At 45.4% G+C, this 25,032-nt stretch overlaps 1 protein-coding gene across 1 annotated transcript in view; it reads right to left on the bottom strand.

Annotated features, from left to right (window-relative positions):
- LOC140483946 (FYVE, RhoGEF and PH domain-containing protein 5-like) overlaps positions 1 to 25,032 on the bottom strand; it is a 239,377-nt gene that overhangs the window by 98,337 nt on the left and 116,008 nt on the right. Inside the window, exons 2-5 of the mRNA XM_072582811.1 lie at positions 16,104 to 16,218; positions 14,546 to 14,604; positions 14,407 to 14,437; positions 5,363 to 5,514 (exon numbers count right to left, since the gene is read on the bottom strand). Coding sequence (XP_072438912.1) covers positions 5,363 to 5,514; positions 14,407 to 14,437; positions 14,546 to 14,604; positions 16,104 to 16,218 — 357 coding nt within the window. The remainder of the gene's footprint in view (positions 1 to 5,362; positions 5,515 to 14,406; positions 14,438 to 14,545; positions 14,605 to 16,103; positions 16,219 to 25,032) is intronic.

Here is a 25,032-nt window from a genome sequence, read left to right as displayed (position 1 = left end):
GTAGTCGCTTAAATGTTCCTAATGTCTCTGACTCTATTACCACCACTGGCAGTGCATTCCAAACACCCACCATTCTGTACATAAAGAACCTACCTCTCACAACTCCCCTATAACGTTCCTCCAATCACCTTACAATTATGACCCCTCATGACAGCTATTTCTGCCCTTGGGAAAAGTCTCTGGCCATCTATACTATCTATGCCTTGTACACATCTATCAAGTCACCTCTCTTCCTTCTTCTCTCCAGTGTGAAAAGCCCTAGCTCACTCAATATAACACTTCTTTTTATAACACAAGCCCTCCAATCCATGCAGCATCCTAGTAAATCTCCTCTGCAATGTCTCTAAAGCATCCATATCCTTCCTGTAATGAGGCGACCAGAACTGAACACAATATTCCAAGTGTGGTCTAATCAGGGTTTTTATAGAGCTGCAGCAAAACCTCGCAGCTCTTAAACTTAATCCCCCTGTTAATGAAAGCCAAAACACATTAAGCCTTGTTAACAACCCTATCAACTATGGAGGGATCTATATACATGGACCCCAAGATCCTGCTGTTTCACACTGCCAAGAATCCTGTATTCAGCCTGTATTTAACCCTGTATTCAGCATTCAAATTTGACCTTCCAAAATGAATCACTTTGTATTTATCCAGATTGAGCTCCATCTGCCACTTCTCAGCTCAGCTCTGTGTCCTGTCAATGTCTTGTTGTAGCCTGCAACAGCCCTCAACACTATCTACAACACCATCAATTTTGTGTCATCGGCAAACTTACTAGCCCACCCTTCTACTTCTCCATTCAAGTAACTTATAATACCTACAAAGAGCAGAGACCCAAGAACAGATCCCTGCGGGACATCACTGGTCACCTACCCCCAGGCGGAATACTTTCCATCCACTGCCACTCGTTGGCTTCTATTGGCCAGCCAATTCTGTATCCAGAATTTCCCGTATCCCATACCTAACTTTCTGAAAAAGACTACCATGGGGAACCTTGTCAAAGGCCTTTCTGAAATCCACATCCACTGCTCAACCTTTGTCAACTTGTCACATCCTCAAAGAACTCAATAACTCTTGTGAGACATAACCTGCTCCTCATGCTGACTACCTTTAATCAAATTTAGGATTTATGACTATTTGGAAAAACAATGTCTCAGAATCCTTTCCAGTGCCTTGCTTACCACAGACGTAAGACAGACTGGTCTGTAATTCTCAGGGATTTCCCTATTCCCTTTCTTGAACAGAGGAACAACATTCACCTCCTTCAATCACCCAGTGCTACTGCCCGTGGAGAGTGAGAATGCAAAGATCATCGCCAGAGGCACAGAAATCTCATTCCTCGCTTCACATAGTACCCTTGGATTTATCTGGTCCAACCCTGGGGACTTATCCATCTTGATGCTTCCCAGAATTTCCAGCACACCCACTTTCTTAATATTGATCTGTTCAAGCCTATTAACCTGGTTCATGGTGTTCTCATTATCAACAAGGCCCCTCTCTCTAGTGGATGCTGAATCAAAAAAACTAATTTAGGGCCTCCCCTACCTCTTTAGACTCTAGGCACAAGTTCCCACCACTATCCTACCCACTCCCAATCATTCTCTTACTCCTCATGTAAGTGTAGAATACCTTTGGGTTTTCCCTAATCCTTCCTGCCAAGGCTTTTTTGCATCCCCTTCTAGGTCTCTTCAGTCCATTTTTGAGATCATTCTAAGCTACCCTGTAATCCTCTAAAGCTGTGCCAGATCCTTGCTTCCTCAACCTTCAGTAAGCTTCCTTCTCCCTTTTGTTGAGAAGATCCTCTTCTTTTATCACCCAAGGCTCCTTCACCTTACCAATCCTTGCCTGTCTCAGTGGGACAAAGTTATCCAACACTCGCAACAGTTGCTCCTTAAACAGCCTCCACATCTCTGTTCTGCATTTCCCGAGAGGAGAGAGATTTAATAAGGCAGGGCAGGTGACTGAAGTGGAAGTCAGGGAACACTATGAGTCACAATTCTATTCATTTTAAAATGGTTTATGGAAAAGGATAAGCCTTCCATAAAAGTTAAAGATTTTAATTGGAGTAAGGTAAATTTTAATGATGCAAGACAAAAACTTTCAAAAGTTAATGACAGTAAACTGTTCGCAGGTAAAGGACATCTGACAAGTGTGAGGTTTTCAAGATTGCAATGATGAGAGTTCAGAGGCATTATGTTTCTCTTAGAGTGAAGGATAAGGCTGGTAAGAATAAGGAACAATGGATGGATGAAGATATTGAGATTCTAGTCAAGAATAAAATATCTTATATTAGACATAGACAACAGGGTTTAAATGAAGCTGTAAATCAATATATGGCGTGTAGGGGTATTCTTAATAAAGAAATCAGGAAAGCAAAGAGGGGATTTGCATTAGCAAATGAGTTAGCATTGGCAGATAAAGGGTAATCCAAAGAGATTCTACAAGTACATTAAGAGTAAAAGGGTAACCACAGATAGCCATTTAAAGATCAAAGAGGTTATTTTTATGTTGAACCCCAGGTGATCACAGAGATATTAAATGAATATTTTGCATCAATCTTTAGTGTGGAGAAAGAAACGGAGGCTATAAAATTTAGGGAAATAAATATTGATATTTTAAAATCAGTTCACATTGCAGAAGAGGAAGTTCTGGAGATCTTATAAAATATAAAGGTGGATAAATCATTGGAATCTGATCAAATGCATGTCAGAACATAGTGGTGAGTAAGGGAAGAAACTGAGGGCCCCTTCCAGAAATATTTATATCATCTATAACTACAGAGGAGGTGTCTGATGACTGGAGAGTGGCTAATTTTTTGTCTTTGTTTAAGAAGGGTTGTAAGGAGAAACTGGGCAATGACAGATCTGTAGGTCTGACTTTGGTCGTGAGTACGTTGTTGGAGGTGATTATAAAAGATAGGATTTGTAAACATTTAGAGGGACAAAATTGATTGAGAATAGTAAACATGGTTTTGTGAAAGGGAACTCATCTCTCACAAACTTGATTGAGTTTTTTGAGGAAGTTCCAAAAGCAATGATGAGGACAGAGTAGTAGATGTTTTTTACTTGGATTTTAGTAAAGCCTTTGAGAGATTCCGCATGGTAGACCAGCTTGTAAAGTTTGCTTACATGGAATTCAGGGTGAGCTTGCCAATTGGCTTAATGGCAGGAGACAGAGAGTGGTGGTAGAAGGTTGCTTTTCAGACTGGACACCAGCAGTGTTCCACAGGGATTGGTTCTGGGATGTGTTTGTCATTTACATAAATGATTTGAATGCGAAATTGGAAGGCATCGTTAGTACATTTGCGGACGTCACCAAAACTGGTGGCATATTACAGAGCGAAAACGGTTTTCTAAAATTACAAAGGGATGTTGATCAAGTGGGTCAATAAGCTGAAAATCTGGTAGACAGAGTTCAATTTGGATAAATTTGAAGTATTGGATTTTGGTACAAAAAGAGGGGCAGAACATATATAATTAATGGTAGGCTGTGGGTGTTGTTGTAGAACAGGGGGACCTAGAGATTCAGATACATAATTCTTTGAAGTTTGCATCACATATAGATAGAGTGGTTTAAAAAGGCATTTAGCACATTTGCCTTCATTGCTCAGTCTTTTGAATATTTGAGTTGGGAAGTCACATTGAGGACATTGGTGAGGCCTCTTCAGGAGTACTGCGTCCAGTTCTGGTCATCCTGTTTAGGAAGGATATTATTATTAAGTTTGAGAGGCTTCAACGGAACTTTGCTGGGAATGGAAAATTTGTGCTATAAAGAAAGGCTGGGATATTTTTCACTGGAGGGTACAGCATTGAGAGGTGACCTTAGTAGGTTTCTAAAATCATGGGGTTTATAGATAGGGTTAATGGTAGGTGTTTTTTTTCCCGTAGGGTGGGGGATTTCAAGACCACGGGAGATATTTTTAAGTTGACAGGAGAGAGATTTAAAAAAGACATGAGGGGCAATTTTTTTTTTACACAGAAGGGTGTGGAATGAAGTTCCTGAGGATGCAGGCACAGTTACAATGTTGAAAAGACACTTAGATAAGTAGATGAATAGGGAATGTTTTGAGGGGTATGGGCCAGGAGCAGGCAGGCAGGTGGAACAAGTTTAGTTTGGGATTATGTTAGACCGAAGGGTCTGTTTCCATGCTGTGATTCTATAAATTGGTCAGATATGACCTTGCCTTCACAAACTCATACTGACTGTTCTTGATTGATCTCTTATGCTCCACGTGCAGATTAATTCTGTCCCTCAGAATTGCCTACCTCAGTTATAGTTGATATCTTGGAATCTGAATCGGTTTAGGTGCGGCTTCCTGGTTTAACTTTTGCTCTCTTCTTGAATACCAATGTCACAGTTGCTGTCTTCTGTCTCTGGCATTTCTCAATGCTCATAGAAGAATGTTCAGTGACCCAGTAGTGAGCACTGCTGCCTCACAGCACAGGGAACCTGAGTTCAATTCCATCCTCGGGCCAATGTCCGTGTGGAGTCTGCACATTCTCCATGTATCTGTGTGGGTTTCCCCGAGGTGCTCTGGTTTCCTCCCACAGTCCAAAATTGTGCAGGATGGGTGAATTGACCATGCTAAATTGCTCATAGTATCCAGGGATATACAGGCTAGGTGGATTAGCTATGGGATATGCAGGGTTACAGGGATAGGTTGGCAAGAGGGGTCTGATGGGATGCTGTTTAGAGGGTCAGCGTGGACTCAATGGGCTGAATGGCCTGCTCCCACACTGTCGGGATTCTATAAAATGGACATTTTTTGCAAATACCCCTGCAATTTCCTGGTGTGCCTTAGTCAACAAACTGAGATAAATCTCCGCTGCTGGCTGAAATGTATTTACTCTTAAACCCTCCAGAGCCTCCTCCCCTGTCTTTGCACCAAACTTTTACCATCAGCAAATTTCATCATAAAAAACGAAGACACCCCATTCCCTTCAACGCCCCTTGCCCTGACACCCTGTTGTGCCAACACTCCCTTGCACAAACTGCCTATTGAAGGGGCGAGGGCCTATGACACTAGATACTCTGCTGAGGCCAGGGTGTGGTATCTGGAACTCTGGCGGTAGGTGATGACAATGTACCTACCCGTTCCCTGCTGCACCTTCATATTGCAAATTAACATCTTTGTGTTTCTTGTCTCTTTCCATCATTTCCTACAGACCTGAAAGCCAGCCAATTATTTTTAATTTAGCCTCCTGAACAAGCGGGGTGACCTCCGAACCCCTCGGGAAAATGGTATTAAACAGTAAAGCATGTGACAACATGCAAGAACCTCGTTTCTCCTCCACCCAAGAGTTAGTTTCCCACCATCCCCCACAGCGAGGCTTCCAATAGGGATGGGGGATTATCGATGTACCATTCAGTCACACTCTGTTCCAACTCCTGCAGTATTTCCTGGTGGAGATCAAGGAGCTCAGAGACAGCACACAGGATGACAGTGACTACTTCTCGGTCCAGCACAGGGCATGCTTCACCATCAACAGCCCCCAGGGCAACTCTTCTGAAGTCCTGTCAGAAGACAAAAGAACTCAAACTGAATGCGTAAACTCACCCAAGTTACCCCATAGCCAATAGATACAATGTAGGGAGGGTGAGACTGAAGTGGGGAATTGATGAAGAGTGATAGGGAGTAAGGACAGGAATGTTTTGCTGTACAAACTCACTGGGAGAAACTGTTCCTTTGCAGTCATATGCCCTTCCTGACTCACATTCCCATTCAGAGTTCACTCCATTTACTGCTGCAACAACTTAAGTTGCCCAGATCAAAGTTACTATTGTTATGTGAAATCTGCCCTCTGCATCAGAGAATGCTCTCAACAAGAACGTTCTAGTTTTGCGTTCTCTTTGGCAATTGAACATCGCCCTCTTCCAACCTCCTTCCCCATTCATCAGCATGCTCACTGCCAACCGTGACTCCAGCCAACAAGGCCTCACTGGAAACAGGGACAGGATAGATAGCAGAGCAGGTGTCAGGGAAGGTGGAGGAAAAGGTCAAAGGTCTTTTTAGGGTAAGGGCTTAGGTCAAGGTGCCGGGTCAAGAGTAAGGGTTGTGGAGCAATGATAATTCAGTTATGAATAATGTGATGTGAGGCTAGGACTGAATGAAGAGGAGAAAGATGCTGTAGATCAGAGCTGAAAATGTGTTGCTGGAAAAGCGCAGCAGGTCAGGCAGCATCCAAGGAGCAGGAGAATCGACGTTTCGGGCATAAGCCCTTCTTCAGGAATGAGGAAAGTGTGTCCAGCAGGCTAAGGTAAAAGGTAGGGAGGAGGGACTTGGGGGAGGGGCGTTGGAAATGCGATAGGTGGAAGGAGGTCAAGGTGAGGGTGATAGGCTGGAGTGGGGGTGGGGCGGAGAGGTCAGGAAGAAGATTGCAGGTTAGGAAGGCAGTGCTGAGTTCGAGGGTTGGGACTGAGACAAGGTGGGGGGAGGGGAAGTGAGGAAACTGGAGAAATCTGAGTTCATCTCTTGTGGTTGGAGGGTTCCTAGGCGGAAGATGAGGCGCTCTTCCTCCAGCCATTGTGTTGCTATGGTCTGGCGATGGAGGAATCCAAGGACCTGCATGTCCTTGGTGGAGTGGGAGGGGGAGTTAAAGTGTTCAGCCACGGGGTGGTTGGGTTGGTTGGTCCGGGTGTCCCAGAGGTGTTCTCTGAAACATTCCGCAAGTAGGCGGCCTGTCTCCCCAATATAGAGGAGGCCACATCGGGTGCAGCAGATGCAATAAATGATGTGTGTGGAGGTGCAGGTGAATTTGTGGCAGATATGGAAGGAGTTCTTGGACTAAGGGGGACAGGACCGTGTTGAGGTATGCAGAGAGGAGTTCCCTGCCCCCTGTAAAAATGCCATCCCATATTCCCAATTCCTTCGTCTCCACCGCATCTGCTCCCAGGAGGACCAATTCAAAGACCGCAATTTCCCCCCAGACATGATCGACGATGCCCTCCACCACTTCCTGCTCCTCCGCCCTTGAGCCCCACCCCTCCAATTGCCACCAGGACAGAACCCCACTGGTCCTCACCTACCACCCCACCAACGTCCATATACAGCGTATCATCCGCCGTCATTTCCGCCACCTCCAAACGGACCCCACCACCAGGAATATATTTCCCTCCCCTCCCCTATCAGTGTTCCTAAAAGACCACTCCCTCCGTGACTCCCTCGTCAGGTCCACACTCCCCACCAACCCAACCTCTACTTCCGGCACCTTCCCCTGCAACCGCAAGAAATGCAAAACTTGCGGCCACACCTCCCCCCTTACTTCCCTCCAAGGCCCCAAGGGATCCTTCCATATCCACCACAAATTCACCTGCACCTCCACACACATCATCTATTGCATCCGCTGCACCCGATGTGGCCTCCTCTATATTGGGGAGACAGGCCGCCTACTTGCGGAACATTTCAGAGAACACCTCTGGGACACCCGGACCAACCAACCCAACCACCCCGTGGCTCAACACTTCAACTCCCCCTCCCACTCCACCAAGGACATGCAGGTCCTTGGACTCCTCCATCGCCAGACCATAGCAACACGACAGGTGGAGGAAGAGCGCCTCATCTTCCGCCTAGGAACCCACCAACCACAAGGGATGAACTCAGATTTCTCTAATTTCCTCATTTCCCCTTCCCCCTCCTTGTCTCAGTCATATCCCTCGAACTCAGCACCACCTTCCTAACCTGCAATCTTCTTCCTGACCTCTCCGCCCCCACCCCCACTCTGGCCTATCACCCTCACCTTGACCTCCTTCCACCTATCTCATTTCCAACGCCCCTCCCCCAAGTCCCTCCTCCCAACCTTTTATCTTAGCCTGCTGGACACACTTTCCTCATTCCTGAAGAAGGGCTCATGCCCGAAACGTCGATTCTCCTGCTCCTTGGATGCTGCCTGACCTGCTGCGCTTTTCCAGCAACACATTTTAGGACTGAATGAAGGACAGGGCAGGTGTGTGGTCAGGATGATGGGTCAGGTCAGAGAAAAGGGTTCAGGTGCAGGGTGAGGGGTCACGGCAGGGTGAGGAACAGGATCAGGGTGTGGTGCTGGGGCAGGATGAGGTTTCAGGGCACGGTAGAGGTTTGGGCAGCATGAAGGCCCATGATCAGGGCAAGGTGAGGGGTCAGGATCAGGGTCAGGGACAGCAGTCAGAATCAGGGAGAGGGGTTAGGGCAGGGTAGGGTTTAGAACAACAAAGAACAAAGAAAATTACAGCACAGGAACAGGCCCTTCGGCCTTCAAAGCCTGCACAATCCAGATCCTCTATCTAAGCCTATTTTCCAAGGGTCTGTACCTCTCTGTCCCCTGCCCATTCACATACCTGTCTAGATACATCTTAAATGACACTATCATGCCCGCCTCTACCATCTCCACTGGCAACGCGTTCCGGGCACCCACCACCCTCTCCATAAAGAATTTTCCATGCATATCTCCCCTAAACTTTTCCCCTCGCACCTTGAACTCATGACCCCTAGTAATTGCTTCTTGCTTCTTGCTATCCATCCTGTCTATACCTCTCATGATTTTGTAGACCCTAATCAGGTCCCCCCTCAACCTCTGTCTTTCTAATGAAAATAAGCCTAATCTACTCAATCTCTCCTCATAGCTAGCATCCTCCATACCAGGCAACATCCTGGTGAACCTCCTCTGCACCGTCTCTAAAACACCCACACCCTTTTGGTAATGTGGCGACCAGAACTGTATGCAGTATTCCAAATGTGGCCGAACCAAAGTCCAATTCAACTGTAGGAGAAAGTGGACTGCAGATGCTGGACATTCCTGATGAAGAGCTTATGCTTGAAAGGTCGACTCTCCTGCTCCTTGGATGCTGTGCTTTTCTAGCACTACACTTTTTGACTCCTATACAACTGTAACATGAGACCTGCCAACTCTTGTACTCAATACCCCGTCCGATGAAGGAAAACATGCCCTATACCTTCTTGACCACTCTATCGACCTGCATTGCCACCTTCAGGGTATAATGGACCCGCACACCCAGATCTCTCTGTACATCAATTTTCCTCAGGTCTTTTTCATTTACCATACTGGATCTTCCAAAATGCATCATCTCACATTTGCCTGGATTTAAGTCAATCTGCCATTTCTCTGCCCAACTCTCCAATCTATCTATATTCTGCTGCATTCTCTGACAGTTCCCTTCACTACCTGCCACTCCACCAATCTGAGTGTCATCTGCAAACTTGCTAATCAGACCACCTATAACTGCCTTCAAATCATTGATGTATATCACAAACAACAGTGGTCCCAGCACAAATCCCTGTGGGATACCATGGTCACAGTTCTCCATTTTGAGAAACTCCCTTTCACGAGAACATCTCTGTCTCCTGCTGCCCAGCCAGTTCTCTATCCTTTTGCATGTAGGTTTGCTCGCTGAGCTGAAAGGTTCATTTCCAGACGTTTCGTTACCTCACTAGGTAACATCTTCAGTGGACCTCACGCTAGGCAATGCTGAAAATTCCTGCTTTCTCTGGGTTTCTTTGGGTTGGTGATGTCATTTCTTGTGGTGAAGTCACTTCTGGTTCATTTTCTCAGGGGGTGGTAGATGGGGTCTAACTCGATGTGTTTGTTGATAGAGGTCCGGATGGAATGCCATGCTTCTAGGAATTCTCGTGCATGTCTTTGTTGGGATTGTCTTAGGATGCATGTGTTGTCCTAGTTAAAGTGGTGTCCTTCCTCATCCATATGTAAGGATACTAGTGAGAGGGGGTCATGTCTTTTTGTGGCTAGAAAGCAGAAATTTTCAGCATTGCTTCACATGAGGCCCACTGAAGATGTTACCTAGTAAGGTAACAAAACATCCGGAAATGAACCTTTCAGCTCAGCGAGCAAACTGACATCCAAAACCTTAACCTGAGCTACAAATCTTCTCAAAACTTGCTAAGTTCTCTAACCATCTAGCTAGTATACCCTGGACTTCATGCAACTTCACTTGCTCCATCAGCCTACCATGGGGAACCTTATCAAATGCCTTACTGAAGTCCATGTATATGACATCTACATCTGCTCCCTCATCAGTCACCTTTGTCATTTCCTCAAAGAATTCTATTAAGTTGTAAGATATGTCCTTCCCTGCACAAAACCACATTGCCTATCACTGATAAGCCCATTTTCTTCCAAATATAACTAGATCCTATCGCTCAGTATCTTCTCCAGCAGCTTCCCTACCAGTAACGTCAGGCTCATCGCTCTATAATTAACTTGATCGCCCCTGCTACCCTTCTTAAACAATATTAGCAATCCTCCAGTCCTCCAGGATCTCACCTGTGTTTGAGGATGCTACAAAGATATCTGTTGAGGCCCCAGCTATTTCCTCCCACTTCCCTCAGTAAGATGGCATAGATCCCATCTGGACCTGGGGGCTTGTCTACCTTAATGTCTTTTAGAATACACAACACTTCCTCCCTCCTTATGCCAACATGACCTAGAGTAATCAAAGATCTATCCTTAACCTCACCATTCATCACATCCCTCTCCTCGGTGAATATCGACGCACGGTACTCATTAAGAACCTCACCCATTTCCTCCTTTGTCCTTGAGTGGGTCAACACTTTCTCTAGTTACCCTCTTGCTCCTCATATACGAATGAAAGGCTTTGGGATTTTCCTTAGCTCTGTTTGCTAAAGATATTTCATGACCACTGTAGCCCTCTTAACTTCTTGTCTTAGATCGGTCCTACCTTCCCGATATTCTTCCAAAGCTTCATCTGTTTTCAGTTTTCTAGACCTTATGTATGCTTCCTTTCTCCTCTTCGCTCATCTCACAATTTCACCTGGTTCCCTAATCTTGCCATTTCTCTCCCGAACTTTCACAGGGACATGTCTGTCCTGCACTCTAATCAACCTCTCTTTAAAAGCCTTTCACATATCAAATGTAGTTTACCTGCAACAGGCTGCTCCCAATCCATATTCTCCAGCTCCTGCCGAATTTTGCTATAGCCGGCCTTGCCCCAGTTTAGCACTCTTGCTTTAGGACCACTCTCATCTTTCTCCAATAGTATTCGAAAACTAACGGAATTATGATTACTATTTCCAAAGTAATCCTCTTACTGAAATTTCAACCACCTGGCTGGGCTCATTCCCCAACACCAGTATGGCCCCTTCCCGAGTTGGACTGTTTACATCCTGCTCAATAAAACCCTCCTGGATGCTCCTTATAAATTCTGCGTCATCGAGACCTTGAACACTAAGTGAATCCCAGTCAATGTTGGGAAAATTAAAAACTCCTATCACCACCACCCTGTTGCTCCTACATCTTTCCATAATCCATTTACAGAGGAACCTTGATTATCTCAAAGATATGAACTGGGAGTATTTCATTTGGTTCGTCAAATGCCAGACAATCAAATACCAGATAACATAGTTTAGCCAAGCACTGGGGCCTTGCAATCTTGCTCGGATAATTCGAAATTTGGATAATTGAATGCCGGATAATCAAATGTTCTGCAGCCGATCTGAGACATCCCTGACCCATGCACCTGAGGGGCAACATACCATTCGGGAGTCTTGTTTTCAATCACAGAGCCGCCTATCTTACTATTTAATCTTCTATGACTATAGCCCTTCCACTCTTTCCTGCAGTTCTCTACATTAGAGCCAGCCACGATGCCATGAACTGCTGCCTTCCCCTGGTGAGTCATTTCCCCCATCAGTATCCAAAACAGTATACCTGTTTAGGCAGGGTGAAGGGCCATGATCAGGGTGAGGGGTCACTTGATGGGCAGAATGAAGGTCTAGAATTGGGGTGAGGGGTCAGGATCAATGTGAGGGGTCAGGATCAGTGTGAGGGATCTGGATCAGAATGAAGGATCAGGATCGGGGTGAGGGCTCAGGACCATTGTGAGGGGTCAGGGTCAATGTGAGAGGTCAGGGTAAGGATCAGGGAGAGGGCTCAGGACAGGATGACAGGTCAGGACAGGGTGAGAGATCAAGACAGGGTGAGGGGTCAGGATTGGTTGAGAGGCCAGGACTGAGTGAGCTACCTGGGAACCAACAATTTGGCAGACAGCGGGCCTTTGTCATTTATAACTGATCACTAGTCCACAGACCAATTAGCTACTTGTTACTAGGACAAAGTGAGGACTGCAGATGCTGGAGATCAGAGCCAAAGAGTGTGGTACTACAAAAGCACAGCCGGTCAGGCAGCGTCTGATGTTTCAGACATAAGCCCTTCATCAGGAATCTTTTTTATACCCGAAACGTCGATTCTCCTGCTCCTCAGATGCTGCCTGACCGACTGTGCTTTTCCAGCTACCTGATCTCCATTTGTACACTGCCCTCGATTCCAACTCACCTGAACTGCTATCTGCTTTAAACTTTGTGAACAGTATAAACAATGACCATCAGGTTATTTGCTTTTATTAAAGTGCGGTAATGCTTTGCCACTCCTTGCTTTAAAAGTGAGTTATTTTCTCATCTCAGTCCATAATCAAAAACACAGAAAAGTTAAAAGACGTTATGACAGAGTTTGGACGGTCTCTGATGGAGTGTGAGGAGTCAGAACAAAGTGAGAAATGAGGGATGAGCGAGCGATCTCGTCAGATACAGGAGGAATGTCCGGAGCAGTGGGCGAGCGATCTCGTCAGATACAGGAGGAATGTCCGGAGCAGTGGGCGAGCGATCTCGTCAGATACAGGAGGAATGTCCGGAGCAGTGGGCGAGCGATCTCGTCAGGTACAGGAGGAATGTCCGGAGCAGTGGGCGAGCGATCTCGTCAGGTACAGGAGGAATGTCCGGAGCAGTGGGCCAGCGATCTCGTCAGATACAGGAGGAATGTCCGGAGCAGTGAGCGAGCGATCTCGTCAGATACAGGAGGAATGTCCGGAGCAGTGGGCGAGCGATCTCGTCAGATACAGGAGGAATGTCCGGAGCAGTGGGCGAGCGATCTCGTCAGATACAGGAGGAATGTCCGGAGCAGTGGGCGAGCGATCTCGTCAGGTACAGGAGGAATGTCCGGAGCAGTGGGCGAGCGATCTCGTCAGATACAGGAGGAATGTCCGGAGCAGTGGGCGAGCGATCTCGTCAGATACAGGAGGAATGTCCGGAGCAGTGGGCGAGCGATCTCGTCAGATACAGGAGGAATGTCCGGAGCAGTGGGCGAGCGATCTCGTCAGATACAGGAGGAATGTCCGGAGCAGTGGGTGAGCGATCTCGTCAGGTACAGGAGGAATGCCCGGAACAGTGGGCGAGCGATCTCGTCAGATACAGGAGGAATGTCCGGAGCAGTGGGCGAGCGATCTCGTCAGATACAGGAGGAATGCCCGGAGCAGTGGGCGAGCGATCTCGTCAGATACAGGAGGAATGTCCGGAGCAGTGGGCGAGCGATCTCGTCAGATACAGGAGGAATGCCCGGAGCAGTGGGTGAGCGATCTCATCAGATACAGGAGGAATGTCCGGAGCAGTGGGCGAGCGATCTCGTCAGATACAGGAGGAATGTCCGGAGCAGTGGGCGAGCGATCTCGTCAGATACAGGAGGAATGTCCAGAGCAGTGGGCGAGCGATCTCGTCAGGTACAGGAGGAATGTCCGGAGCAGTGGAAGAGCGACCTCGTCAGATACAGGAGGAATGTCCGGAGCAGTGGGCGAGCGATCTCGTCAGGTACAGGAGGAATGTCCGGAGCAGTGGGCGAGCGATCTCGTCAGATACAGGAGGAATGTCCGGAGCAGTGGGTGAGCGATCTCGTCAGGTACAGGAGGAATGCCCGGAACAGTGGGTGAGCGATCTCGTCAGATACAGGAGGAATGTCCGGAGCAGTGGGCGAGCGATCTCGTCAGATACAGGAGGAATGCCCGGAGCAGTGGGCGAGCGATCTCATCAGATACAGGAGGAATGTCCGGAGCAGTGGGCGAGCGATCTCATCAGATACAGGAGGAATGCCCGGAGCAGTGGGTGAGCGATCTCGTCAGATACAGGAGGAATGTCCGGAGCAGTGGGCGAGCGATCTCGTCAGATACAGGAGGAATGCCCGGAGCAGTGGGCGAGCGATCTCGTCAGATACAGGAGGAATGTCCGGAGCAGTGGGCGAGCGATCTCGTCAGGTACAGGAGGAATGTCCGGAGCAGTGGGTGAGCGATCTCGTCAGATACAGGAGGAATGTCCGGAGCAGTGGGCGAGCGATCTCGTCAGATACAGGAGGAATGTCCGGAGCAGTGGGCGAGCGATCTCGTCAGATACAGGAGGAATGTCCGGAGCAGTGGGCGAGCGATCTCGTCAGATACAGGAGGAATGCCCGGAGCAGTGTGAGTGATTAGGTCAGGGACATGGATCGGGGTGAGAGGGGTCGGCACAGGGAGAGGGGTCGGCACAGGGAGAGTGGTCAGGTAGGATGGACAGGAGTGACAACCACTGATTCATGCACATTCCACCAAGGAATGTTGACAATTCAAGCTTGTACTCACTGTGTGTAGGAGCTTCAGCACACTGACGTACCTGTGAGATTCAAAGAGAATGTTACAGACTGATACAAACTTGTAACAACTCATTCCATTCAGAGTAACTTGCAGGGAAAAAATCCCATTGACAAAGGTTTATACTCACGCTCTTTCAGAAGTTGTTATGACTTTTGCAATGTGATAGGCTTCCAGTTCAATGTTACTCTATAGGAAAGTGAATGAATATTTAGTTCCAGTGGCTACACTTCATTCCCATAAACTATAGGGTGATCACAGGGTCCAAACAATCTCCAATCTGTTCATGTGATTGTGATTATCCACAATGATGGAACTCTGTTTCCCTGTCCCTGGTTAATAAAATCCTTAGCAATTTCAGATTTCAAAATTACAACTATCCAGACATTGGTTACCACTGTTGTAAGACAGTTGAGTATTCTAACCTCCTCTGCAGTTGAAATGTTTCTATAATCACTGCTGAAGGATCTGAATCAAATTCATTTGACTATGTCTCCTTATACTCAAAAACCCAGCCCATTATAATACTTTGTATGTACTCCCTCAATTCTATAGAATATCCTGAAATTCTCTTATCAAATTATCTGCCAAAATGTACCAACTTCCTGGTAGTGCAACCCACATTTGTGGAATCTTTTCTTGTAAGTTGAAACCCTTGGAATTCAGGTACCATTTAAGTCAATCATGACTCCACTCAATCCCAGATCAAGGTATTGTTCCTGAACTGTGAGTCCAGAATTGAACATGATGTGTCTAACCAAGGCTTGGGCACAGCTGAATACCTTCTAGTATTCTAGATGTTAAGTTATAAAGACCAGTGTTTCATTGGCCTTTTAGGTAACTATCTGCTTCTGGTGATGTAATTTAAATGACAGTGTACTTGGAACCTCCAAACTCTTTGGACTCGCATTGCTTTAAAAAACCTCTTGTTCTATCTTTTGTAGGACCACAGGGAGATCTTACATTTGCCATGACTTTGTCCATGAATTTTGTTCAGGGAATAACTACAGATCCTTGGCGGACAACATACAATGTATGCTGCCAATTCAAGAACCTGCCCACTGTTCCTATTCCCTATCTCCTATTCTGAACCAATTCTTAAATCAGGTCAGTAACTTATCTTCAAGTCTGTCAGCTTCAACACCAGATTTAGAGACTTTTAGCAATTGCCTTCTGGAAGCTAAATAACATCCAGAGTTATTCCCTCATGCACTACATTTTCCACAACTGTGAGAGATTTTATCAGATATTTCGGGCACGATCAATTGTCTCTGATTAACTGAAGATTTCTAATGTCTTTCAGGCACTTTTATTATATACACGAGGAATTTCCCAATGACGGGTATCAATCTTTGGTTTTCTTCTCTTACCTTTCTTAAAGAGCAGAGTGACATGCACGATTTTTCTATTGAAAGGAATGGTTTCTGGATTAAAAGCACTTTGTAAAATTACATCTACAATGTTCTCAGACACTTCATTTAATGCCTACAAGGTAGAATCATCTACTGTTGAAGAATGCGAACTCTTCAGTCCCAACATTTTTTCATTCCTTCAAATTTGTTTTCATTAACTTGTGAGGGTTACCATGCTCCATCACAGTTAGATATCCCAACATGTCTAGCATGCTATGCTTCCCCTGCAAATACTGACCATCCCAGCCAGTCATACTTAACTACTGCCACACATACCTGTTCAGCCATGTCCCTATCGATCTCCTCAGACTCTGAACTGTTTCCAATCTCCTCGTCTGATACAAGCTCGTCTCCACTGGGCAAGCATGCTGTCAGCGTCTCACTCTCGACACTGCAACAAAAAGCATCACACTTAAGCTTTACAGCTTTAGATCTGACCTGCAGTTTCTCTGACAGTGGGTTCTCCCCATGCGCTCCCACTAAATTGTCAAGTAGCTCCACACAAGAGGGAGGGACTAGAGATACAACATATGGAGAGAGAGAGAGAGAGAGAGAGAGAGAGAGAGAGAGATGGGATAAAGGTGGTGGAACTGCAATGGAGGAGTTATGAATATATAACGTGCCATCACATCCGTTACTTCCACAATGATGTGAGATTTACAAATGGAGTGTAGTTATAATCCATGGCATTTGAATCTTCAATATATTTTTTAAAGATCACTTTTGTGATGAAATTGTGAGATTTACATGTCTCATTTAACGCAAGTTTGGAATTTTCGCATTCTAGGTTAAACGTATGAATTTGTTAAAAAAACTGAAAGGACTGCAGATTCTGGAAATCAGAAATTTTTGGAGAAACTCAGCAGGTCTGGCAACGTCTGTGGAGAGAAATCAGGGTTAACGTTTTGAATCCTGACTCTGCTTCAGAATATGATTTTGTCCATGTGTATAAAAATTACAATCCTAGGTGGTAGGAAGTTGTGAGAGCTCAAAGGGAATCACCCAGGAGTGCAGAGAGAACTTTCCAGACTCTGGAACTTCTCTTGGTAACTCGCTTCATTTTTCACCAGTGCTGGGAAGTCCTTTGAGAGAGAAGTGTGTATCAAGCCCTGAGGTACTGAGAAGTCTTTTAATGGAATAAAATAGGCAAAACACCAAACCTAAAAAAAAAGAGTTGAAAGGGATTAAGTTACCGTGAAATAATAAGTTATTAATAATCCTAGACTGGAGTGTCAGGATAAAGTGAAGTCAGGTTTGAAGCTTTCAAAACAAAAAGGGAAGGAATTGAAGCTGTATCAGGGCTCATACAGAACTGGAAGGAAGTTTAGTCAGGAACATCACAATAATTAGTTCGAGCAGATGAGTTGTAATGCAAGATATTTCAAGCCCATCAAGGTCTTAAAGATGAAAAGCATCCCTCTCTCTCAGAAATGAACTGGATCTTGATACAGGCATAGCATTTCTATCCTGAGAATTGGAATAAACTTTGTAACCTGGACTAGAACAAAAGAACAACAAGGCCCTGTGCCCTAACTAAACTATAAATAATCCTTACGGCCCTTATTCGGTCCATATCCTTCTGTTCCCTCCCTATTCATGTAACCACCCAGATGCCTCTTAAATGTTGTCAACGTGTCTGCTTCCACCACCTCTTCTGGCAGTGCATTCCAAGCTCCTACCACTCTCTGTGTGATGAACATCTCCCTTAAACTCGCCTCCTCTCACCTTAAACCTGTGCCCCCTTGCAATTGAAACTTCAATCCTGGGAAAAAGTCTCCACCCTCTCTACACCTCTCATAATTTTGTAGACTTCTATCGGGTCTCCTCTCATCTGCCATCTTTTCAGTGAAAACAGTCCTAGTTTTTTTTAAACTTTCTCTCATAGCCAATGCCCTCAACACCAAGCAATATCGTGGCGAACCTTCTCTGCACTCTCTCCAAAGCTTTCATGTCCTTCTTGTAGTGTGGTGACCAAAACTGCACATAATACTCCAAATGCGGCCTAAAAATTGTTTTATACAGCTGCAACGGGGGGGGAACTGATTCTGATACAAAGCTGATGTTCTTATACAATCTACAAAGAGTGCTTGGGTTATTTGTCCTGTGTGTTTAAGAATCTTTGAATCTATATTATACAAGAATAGAGCCTTTTTTGTTTGATTTAGTCTCTGTTCATGAACTTTTGTGTTATTAGATTAGATTAATTACTTACAGGCCCTTCGGCTCAACACGTCCACACCGACCCACCGAAGCGTAACCCACCCAGACCCATTCTCCTACATTTACCCCTTCACCTAACACTACAGGCAATTTAGCATGGCCAATTCACCTGACCTGCACATCTTTGGACTGTGGGAGGAAACCGGAGCACCCGGAGGAAACCCACGCAGACACGGGGAGAACGTGCAAACTCCACACAGAGAGTCGCCTGAGGCGGGAATTGAACCCGGGTCTCTGGCGCTGTGAGGCAGCAGTGCTAACCATTGTGCCACCGTGCCGCCCAAGAATTATTATTTATTAGAATAAAGACTGCAATATCACATGCTTATGTTTTAGTAAGATATAATTCTGTAACAAAGAAAAAACTATTCAGCGATGTTCCAGTTAGGAATCTGACTTATTCAATACTAACATCAACTGGGTGTTACCCCATAACACTTGGACCATAACAATAGGGCTCATCATCTGAAATCTTGGAGTTTGACCAGATAAAAGAAAAATACAGATGGGTGACAGTTAGGGGACAGAAAGGGAACCGGCAGGCAGTGCAGGGATCCCTGTGGCCATTCCCCTCAACAATAAGTATACCGTTTTGGATACTGTTTGGGGGGGGGGGGGGAAATGACTTACCAGGGGAAAGCAGTGGGGCACCTGCTACTCAGAAGGGAAGGGGGAAGAGGAGCAGAGCAGTAGTCATTGGGGACTCGATAGTTAGGGGGACAGTAAGGAGGTTCTGTGGGGACGAGAGAGACTCACGGTTGGAGGGTTGCCTCCTGGGTGCCAGGGTCCGTGATGTCTCTGATCGTGTTTTTGGGATCCTTCTGGGGGAGGGAGAGCAGCCCCAAGTCGTGGTCCACATTGGCACCAACGACATAGATCGGAAGAGAGATGGGGACTTGAGGCAGAAATTCAGGGAGCTAGGATGGAAGCTTAGAGCTAGGACAAACAGAGTTGTTTTCTCTGGTTTACTGCCCGTGCCACGTGCTAGTGAGGTGAGGAATAGGGAGAGAAAGGAGTTGAACACGTGGCTACAGGGATGGTGCAGGAGGGAGGGTTTCGGGTTTTTGGATAATTGGAGCTCTTTCCGGGATAGGTGGGACCTCTACAAGCAGGATGGTCTTCGTCTAAACCAGAGGGGTACCAATATCCTGGGTGGGAAATTCGCTAAAACTATTAAGGTGGATTTAATCTAATACAGCAGGGGGATGGGAACCAAAATTGTAGGACAGGTACAAAAGAGGATGAGAGTAGGGAGTTCCTAAATCAAGTATCTGACACTGGCATGCGAGAACCTGGTTTGAAGTGTGTGTACTTCAACGCGAGGAGCATCCGAAATAAAGCGGGTGAACTGGCAGGGTGGGTTGGTACCAGGGATTTCGATGTTGTGGCCATTATGGAGACATGGATAGAGCAGGGACAGGAATGGCTGTTGCAGGTTCCGGAATTCAAATGTTTCAGTAAGAACAGAGAAGATGGTAAAAGAGGGGGAGGTGTGGCATTGTTGATCAGGGACAATATTATAGTTGTAGAAAGGATGTTTGGGGACTCGTTAACTGAGGTAGTATGGGCTGAGGTTAGAAACAGGAAAGGAGAAGTCACCATGCTGGGAGTTTTCTATAGGCCTCCGAATAGTCCCAGAGATGTAGAGGAAAGGATAGCAAAGATGATTCTCGATAGGAGTGAGAGAGACAGGGTAGTTGTCATGGGGGACTTCAACTATCCAAATATTGACTGGGATCACTACAGTACGAGTACTATAGATGGGTCAGTTTTTGTCCAGCGTGTGCAGGAGGGCTTCCTGACACAGTATGTAGACAGGCCTACAAGGGGCGAAGCCACTTTAGATTTAGTACTGGGTAACGAGCCTGGCCAGGTGTTAGATTTGGAAGTAGGTGAGCACTTTGGAGACAGCGATCACAATTCAGTCAGGTTTACTTTAGTGAGGGATAGGTGTACTCCGCCGAGCAAGAGTTACAGCTGGGGGAAGGGAAATTACAATGCAATTAGGAAAGATTTAGGAAACTGCAAGGGATGAGCACATTAAAAATGTGGAGCTTATTCAAGGAAAAGCTTGTGTGTGTCCTAAATAAGTATGGACCTGTCAGGCAGGGAGGAAGATACAGAATGCGTGAGCCGTGGTTTACTAAGGAAGTGGAATACCTGGTCAAGAAGAAGAAGGCGGCTTATGTTAGGACAAAATATGAAAACTCAGTTAGGGCACTTGAGGGTTACAAGGAAGTCAGGAAAGACCTAAAAAGAAAGAGAGCTCAGAAGAGCCAGGAGACATGAAAAGTTGTTGGTGGATAGGCTCAGGGTTAACCCCGAGGTATGTCAGGAATAAAAGAATGACGAGAGTTAAATTAGGCCCAATCAAGGATAATACTGGGAAGTTGTGTGTGGAGTCAGAGGAGGTAGGGGAAGCACTAAATAAATATTTTTCAACAGTGTTCACTATAGAAAATGAAAATGTTGGCAAGGAAGATACAGAGATACTTGCATCTAGACTCGAAGAGATTGAGGTTCACAAGGAAGAGGTATTAGAAATACTGCAGAGTGTGAAAATAGACAAGTCCCCTGGGCCGGATGGGATCTATCCAAGGATCCTCTGGGAAGCAAGGAAAGAGATTGCTGAGCCTTTGGCATTGATCTTCAAATCATCATTGTCTACAGGAATAGTGCCTGAGGACTGGAGGATAGCAAATGTAGTTCCCTTGTTCAAAAAGGGTAGTAGAGACAACCCTGGTAATTACAGACCAGTGAGTCTCACTTCAGTTGTTGGTAAAGTGTTGGAAAAGGTTATAGGAGATAGGATTTATAACCATCTGGAAAAGAATAATCTGATCAGGGACAGTCAGCACGGTTTTGTGAAGGGTAGGTCATGCCTAACGAATCTTATTGAGTTTTTTGACAAAGTGACCAAACAGGTAGATGAGAGTAAACCGGTTGATGTGGTGTATATGGATTTCAGCAAGGCATTCGATAAGGTTCCCCACAGTAGGCTATTGTACAAAATGCGGAGGAATGAGATTGTGGGAGACATAGCAGTTTGGATCAGTAATTGGCTTGCTGAAAGAAAACAGAGGGTTGTAGTTGATGGAACATGTTCATCTTGGTGTCCAGTTACTAGCGGCGTACCGCAAGGGTCGGTGTTAGGTCCACTGCTATTCGTCATTTTTACAAATGACCTGGATGAGGGCATAGAAGGGTGGGTTAGTAAATTTGCAGATGACACTAAAGTTGGTGGAGTTGTGGACAGTGATGAAGGATGTAGTAGGTTGCAGAGAGACATAGATAGGATGCAGAGCTGGGCTGAGACGTGGCAAATGGAGTTTAATGTGGACAAGTGTGAGGTGATACACTTTGGACAGAGTAATCGGAATGCAAAGTACTGAGCTAACAGTAAGATTCTTGGGAGTGCAGATGAGTAGAGAGATCTCGGTGTCCATGTACACAGATACCTGAAAGTTGCCACCCAGATTGACAGGGTTGTTAAGAAGGCATACAGTGTTTTGGCCTTTATTAATAGAGGGATTGAGTTCCAGAACCAGGAGGTTATGCTGCAGCTGTACAAAGCTCTGGTACGCCCACACTTGGAGTATTGTGTACAGTTCTGGTCACCGCATTATAAGAAGGATATGGAAGCTTTGGAATGGATACAGAGGAGATTTACTAGGATGTTGCCTGATATGGAAGGAATGTCTTACGAGGAAATGCTGAGAGCCTTGAGGCTGTTCTTGTTAGAGAGAAGAAGGTTGAGAGGTGACTTAATAAAGACATACAAGATAATCACAGTGTTAGATAGGGTGGACAGGGAGAGCCTTTTTCCAAGTATGGGGGACGGCAAACACGAGGGGACACAACTTTAAAGTGAGGGGAGATAGGTATAAGATAGATGTCAGAGGTAGTTTCTTTACTCAGAGGGTAATGGTATGGAATGCTTTGCCTGCATCAGTAGTAGATTCGCCAAGTTTAAGTGCATTTAAGTTGTCATTGGACAGGCAAATTGATGTACATGGAACCGTGTAGGTGGGATGGGCTTCAGATTAGTATGACAGGGCGGCGCAACATCGAGGGCCGAAGGGCCTGTACTGTGCTGTAATGTTCTATGTTCTATGTAAACTGGTGCTGAGACACAAATCTATTGAGAACGGTTTTGAATGTTGCTAAGAGTTTTCTGGAAGGGAAGATATAACAGTGGATTGTTCAAAATACTTTGGGCAACTAGGTCATAATACTATTAAAGCTGTAGTCAAAGTGCATTGAACCAATAATGAGGGAGCAATGAGAGCAACGCAAACATAAAGGCACATAACACCTGAACTACAGATCATTCAAATCCTTCAAGAAATTAGATTAAATTAGGCTAAGTATCACAATCAAATCAAATAGAGATTCTAACAGTTTATTAATAGCATTCTCAACCTGTAATTTCCAATAGGTTTATTTGAAATTGCCTGACGTCACCTGACGAAGGAGCAGCACTCCGAAAGCTTGCGACTTCAAATAAACCTGGTGTCCTATAACCTGGTGTCATGTGAATGTGTCCACTCCAGTCTAATGCTGGCACCTCCACATTGTAACTTCTTGGCTCCTTTAAAGTTGGAACCTTTATGTTTTATTGTCTCTCCATCTTACAATGATGCATTATTTCACACTGTTACCAGACTATAAGTCTTAGGACAGAAAAATACCCTTCAACCCTTCTGCTCTGTAATTCAATTATATCAATTATATATCACTGATAATCATTAAGTTCATTTTCCTGCCTTTGCCGCATAATCTTGCTTCCTTCAATGATTGGAAATCTGTGTACCTCAGACTTGAATCTCCTGAATGATTCAGCCTCTACAGTAGTGCAGTAAAAAAAATTCCCCACTGATTCACTCAAAGAAAAAAATTTTGCAATTTTCAGAACTACACTCGAAGGTCTCTGAATCTAGACTCCCCCACAAGATATACCCCTTACATAGTTTTAGCAAAACCTCACTATGACTGTATTTGCAACAGAGTTAAAAATTCCATTTACTTTCCCTATGACCTGCTGAAATTAACCTACAATCTGGAAAGCATAGACATTGTAGGTTAGTTAATTACAGAATCATAGAATCCCGACAGTGTGGAATCAGGCTATTCGGCTCATCAAGTGTGCACTGAACCTCCCAACAACATCCTACCCAGACCCAACCCCCTTACCCTATCCCTGTAACTCTTTATTTCGCATGGATAGCCTGCACATTCCTGGACACTATGGGCAATTTTAGCATGGTAAATCCAGCTCACCTGCACATCTTTGGACTGTGGGAGGAAACCCATGCAAACACGGGGAGAACGTGCAAGGTCCACACAGACAGGTGCCTGAGGCGAAAATCGAATCCAGGTCCCTAACGCTATGCAGTAGCGGTGCTAACCACTGAGCCACTATGCTGCCTCAAAGATGACTAGCATTTATTTTAATGCTAGGAGTCTGACGGACAAGGGGCAGATGGGTTGAGAGCACAAATGAAAACATGGGGGTACGATCTTATTACTATCACTGAGACATGGTTGAGAGAGGGGGAGGATTGACAGCTCAATATTCCAAGATATCAGATGTTCAGGTGAGACAGGGAAGGAGATAAAAAAGGAGATGTCACAATTTTGATCAGGGAATTTATTACAGCAGTAGGGAGGGATGATAGTGTCAAAGGCACCTTAAATGAAGCTATATGGGTAGAACTTAGAAACCAAAAAGGAGCAATCACATTGCTGGGAGTATACAAAGGCCCCCTAACAGTCTGAGAGAAATAAGAGAGGTGATATGTCAACAAACTTCAGGGAACTGTCACAGACTGGCATATTCCAAGGTCCAGGACTACACGCCGAGGGACGCACTAATGCTTGGGGAAGCTGCCACCAAGGCGCAGGGGAGAAAGATCACTGTTGGAGGTCTTCCTGCTGAAGTTAATTGGGGGTCCATTCAGTTATCAGACCTACCTGGTGCCCCAATATATCTAAATATAGAATTCCATGTGTTGGAGATGTCCTTGGTTTTTTGGATTGAGTCAAACTTCAATGTTTGTTGGTTTTCTTCATATGCTACTGTCCAGAAAGGAACTGCATTTGTGACTATGTAATGGACAATGATATTTTTTATAAATATATTTCTGAATTAAAAATATTGTGTTCACTGGTGAGAGGGACAATATGAGTACAAGATCAGGGAGAAGGTCTGTGATGCAATTAAATAAATTAGCATAGATTGAGAGGAGATTTCTGAGATGTCTGGCAGGCTTAAAAGTAGATAAATCTCCAGGTCTAGATGAAATTTATCCCAGAATATTGGGTGAGGCAAGGGAAGAAATAGCAGTGGCACTTACAAAAATGTTCAATCCCTCTCTGGCCACAAGAGGGGTACGAGAGGACTGGAGGACAACCAATGTGGTAGAGTTATTCATCAAGGGAGCTCCGGTTTTAAACCAGGAAACGACAGGCCAGTCAATCCAGCCTCAGTCATGAGGAAACTATAGGAAGCAATGTTGAGGGACAGATTTAATCTGCATTTGGAGAGGCAGAGATTTATCAAGAACAGTCAGCATGGTTTTGTGAAGAGGAGGTCATGCCTGATCAACTTAGAGCCATCAAGTTATAGACACATACAGCATGGAAACAGACCCTTCAGTCCAACCTGTCCATGCCGACCAGATATCCCAACCCAATTTAGTCCCACCCGCCACACCCAGCCCATATCCTACCAAGCCCTTCCTATTCATATACCCATCCAGATGCCTTTTAAACATTGCAATTGTACCAGCATCCACCACTTCCTCTGGCAGCCCAATTCATACACGTACCTCCCTTAGGTCTCTTTTATATTTTCCCCTCTCACCCTAAACCTATCCCCTCTAGTTCTGGACTCCCCCACCCCAGAGATTTTGTCTATTTATCCCACCCATGCCCCTCATAATTTTGTAAACCTCTATAAGATCACCCCTCAGCCTCCGACGCT

Source organism: Chiloscyllium punctatum, chromosome 12 (genome assembly GCF_047496795.1).
Source record: "Chiloscyllium punctatum isolate Juve2018m chromosome 12, sChiPun1.3, whole genome shotgun sequence".
Classification (NCBI taxonomy): domain Eukaryota; kingdom Metazoa; phylum Chordata; class Chondrichthyes; order Orectolobiformes; family Hemiscylliidae; genus Chiloscyllium; species Chiloscyllium punctatum.
The sequence above is the reverse complement of the archived record's forward strand: the minus strand, read 5'-3'. Positions and strand labels throughout refer to the sequence as shown.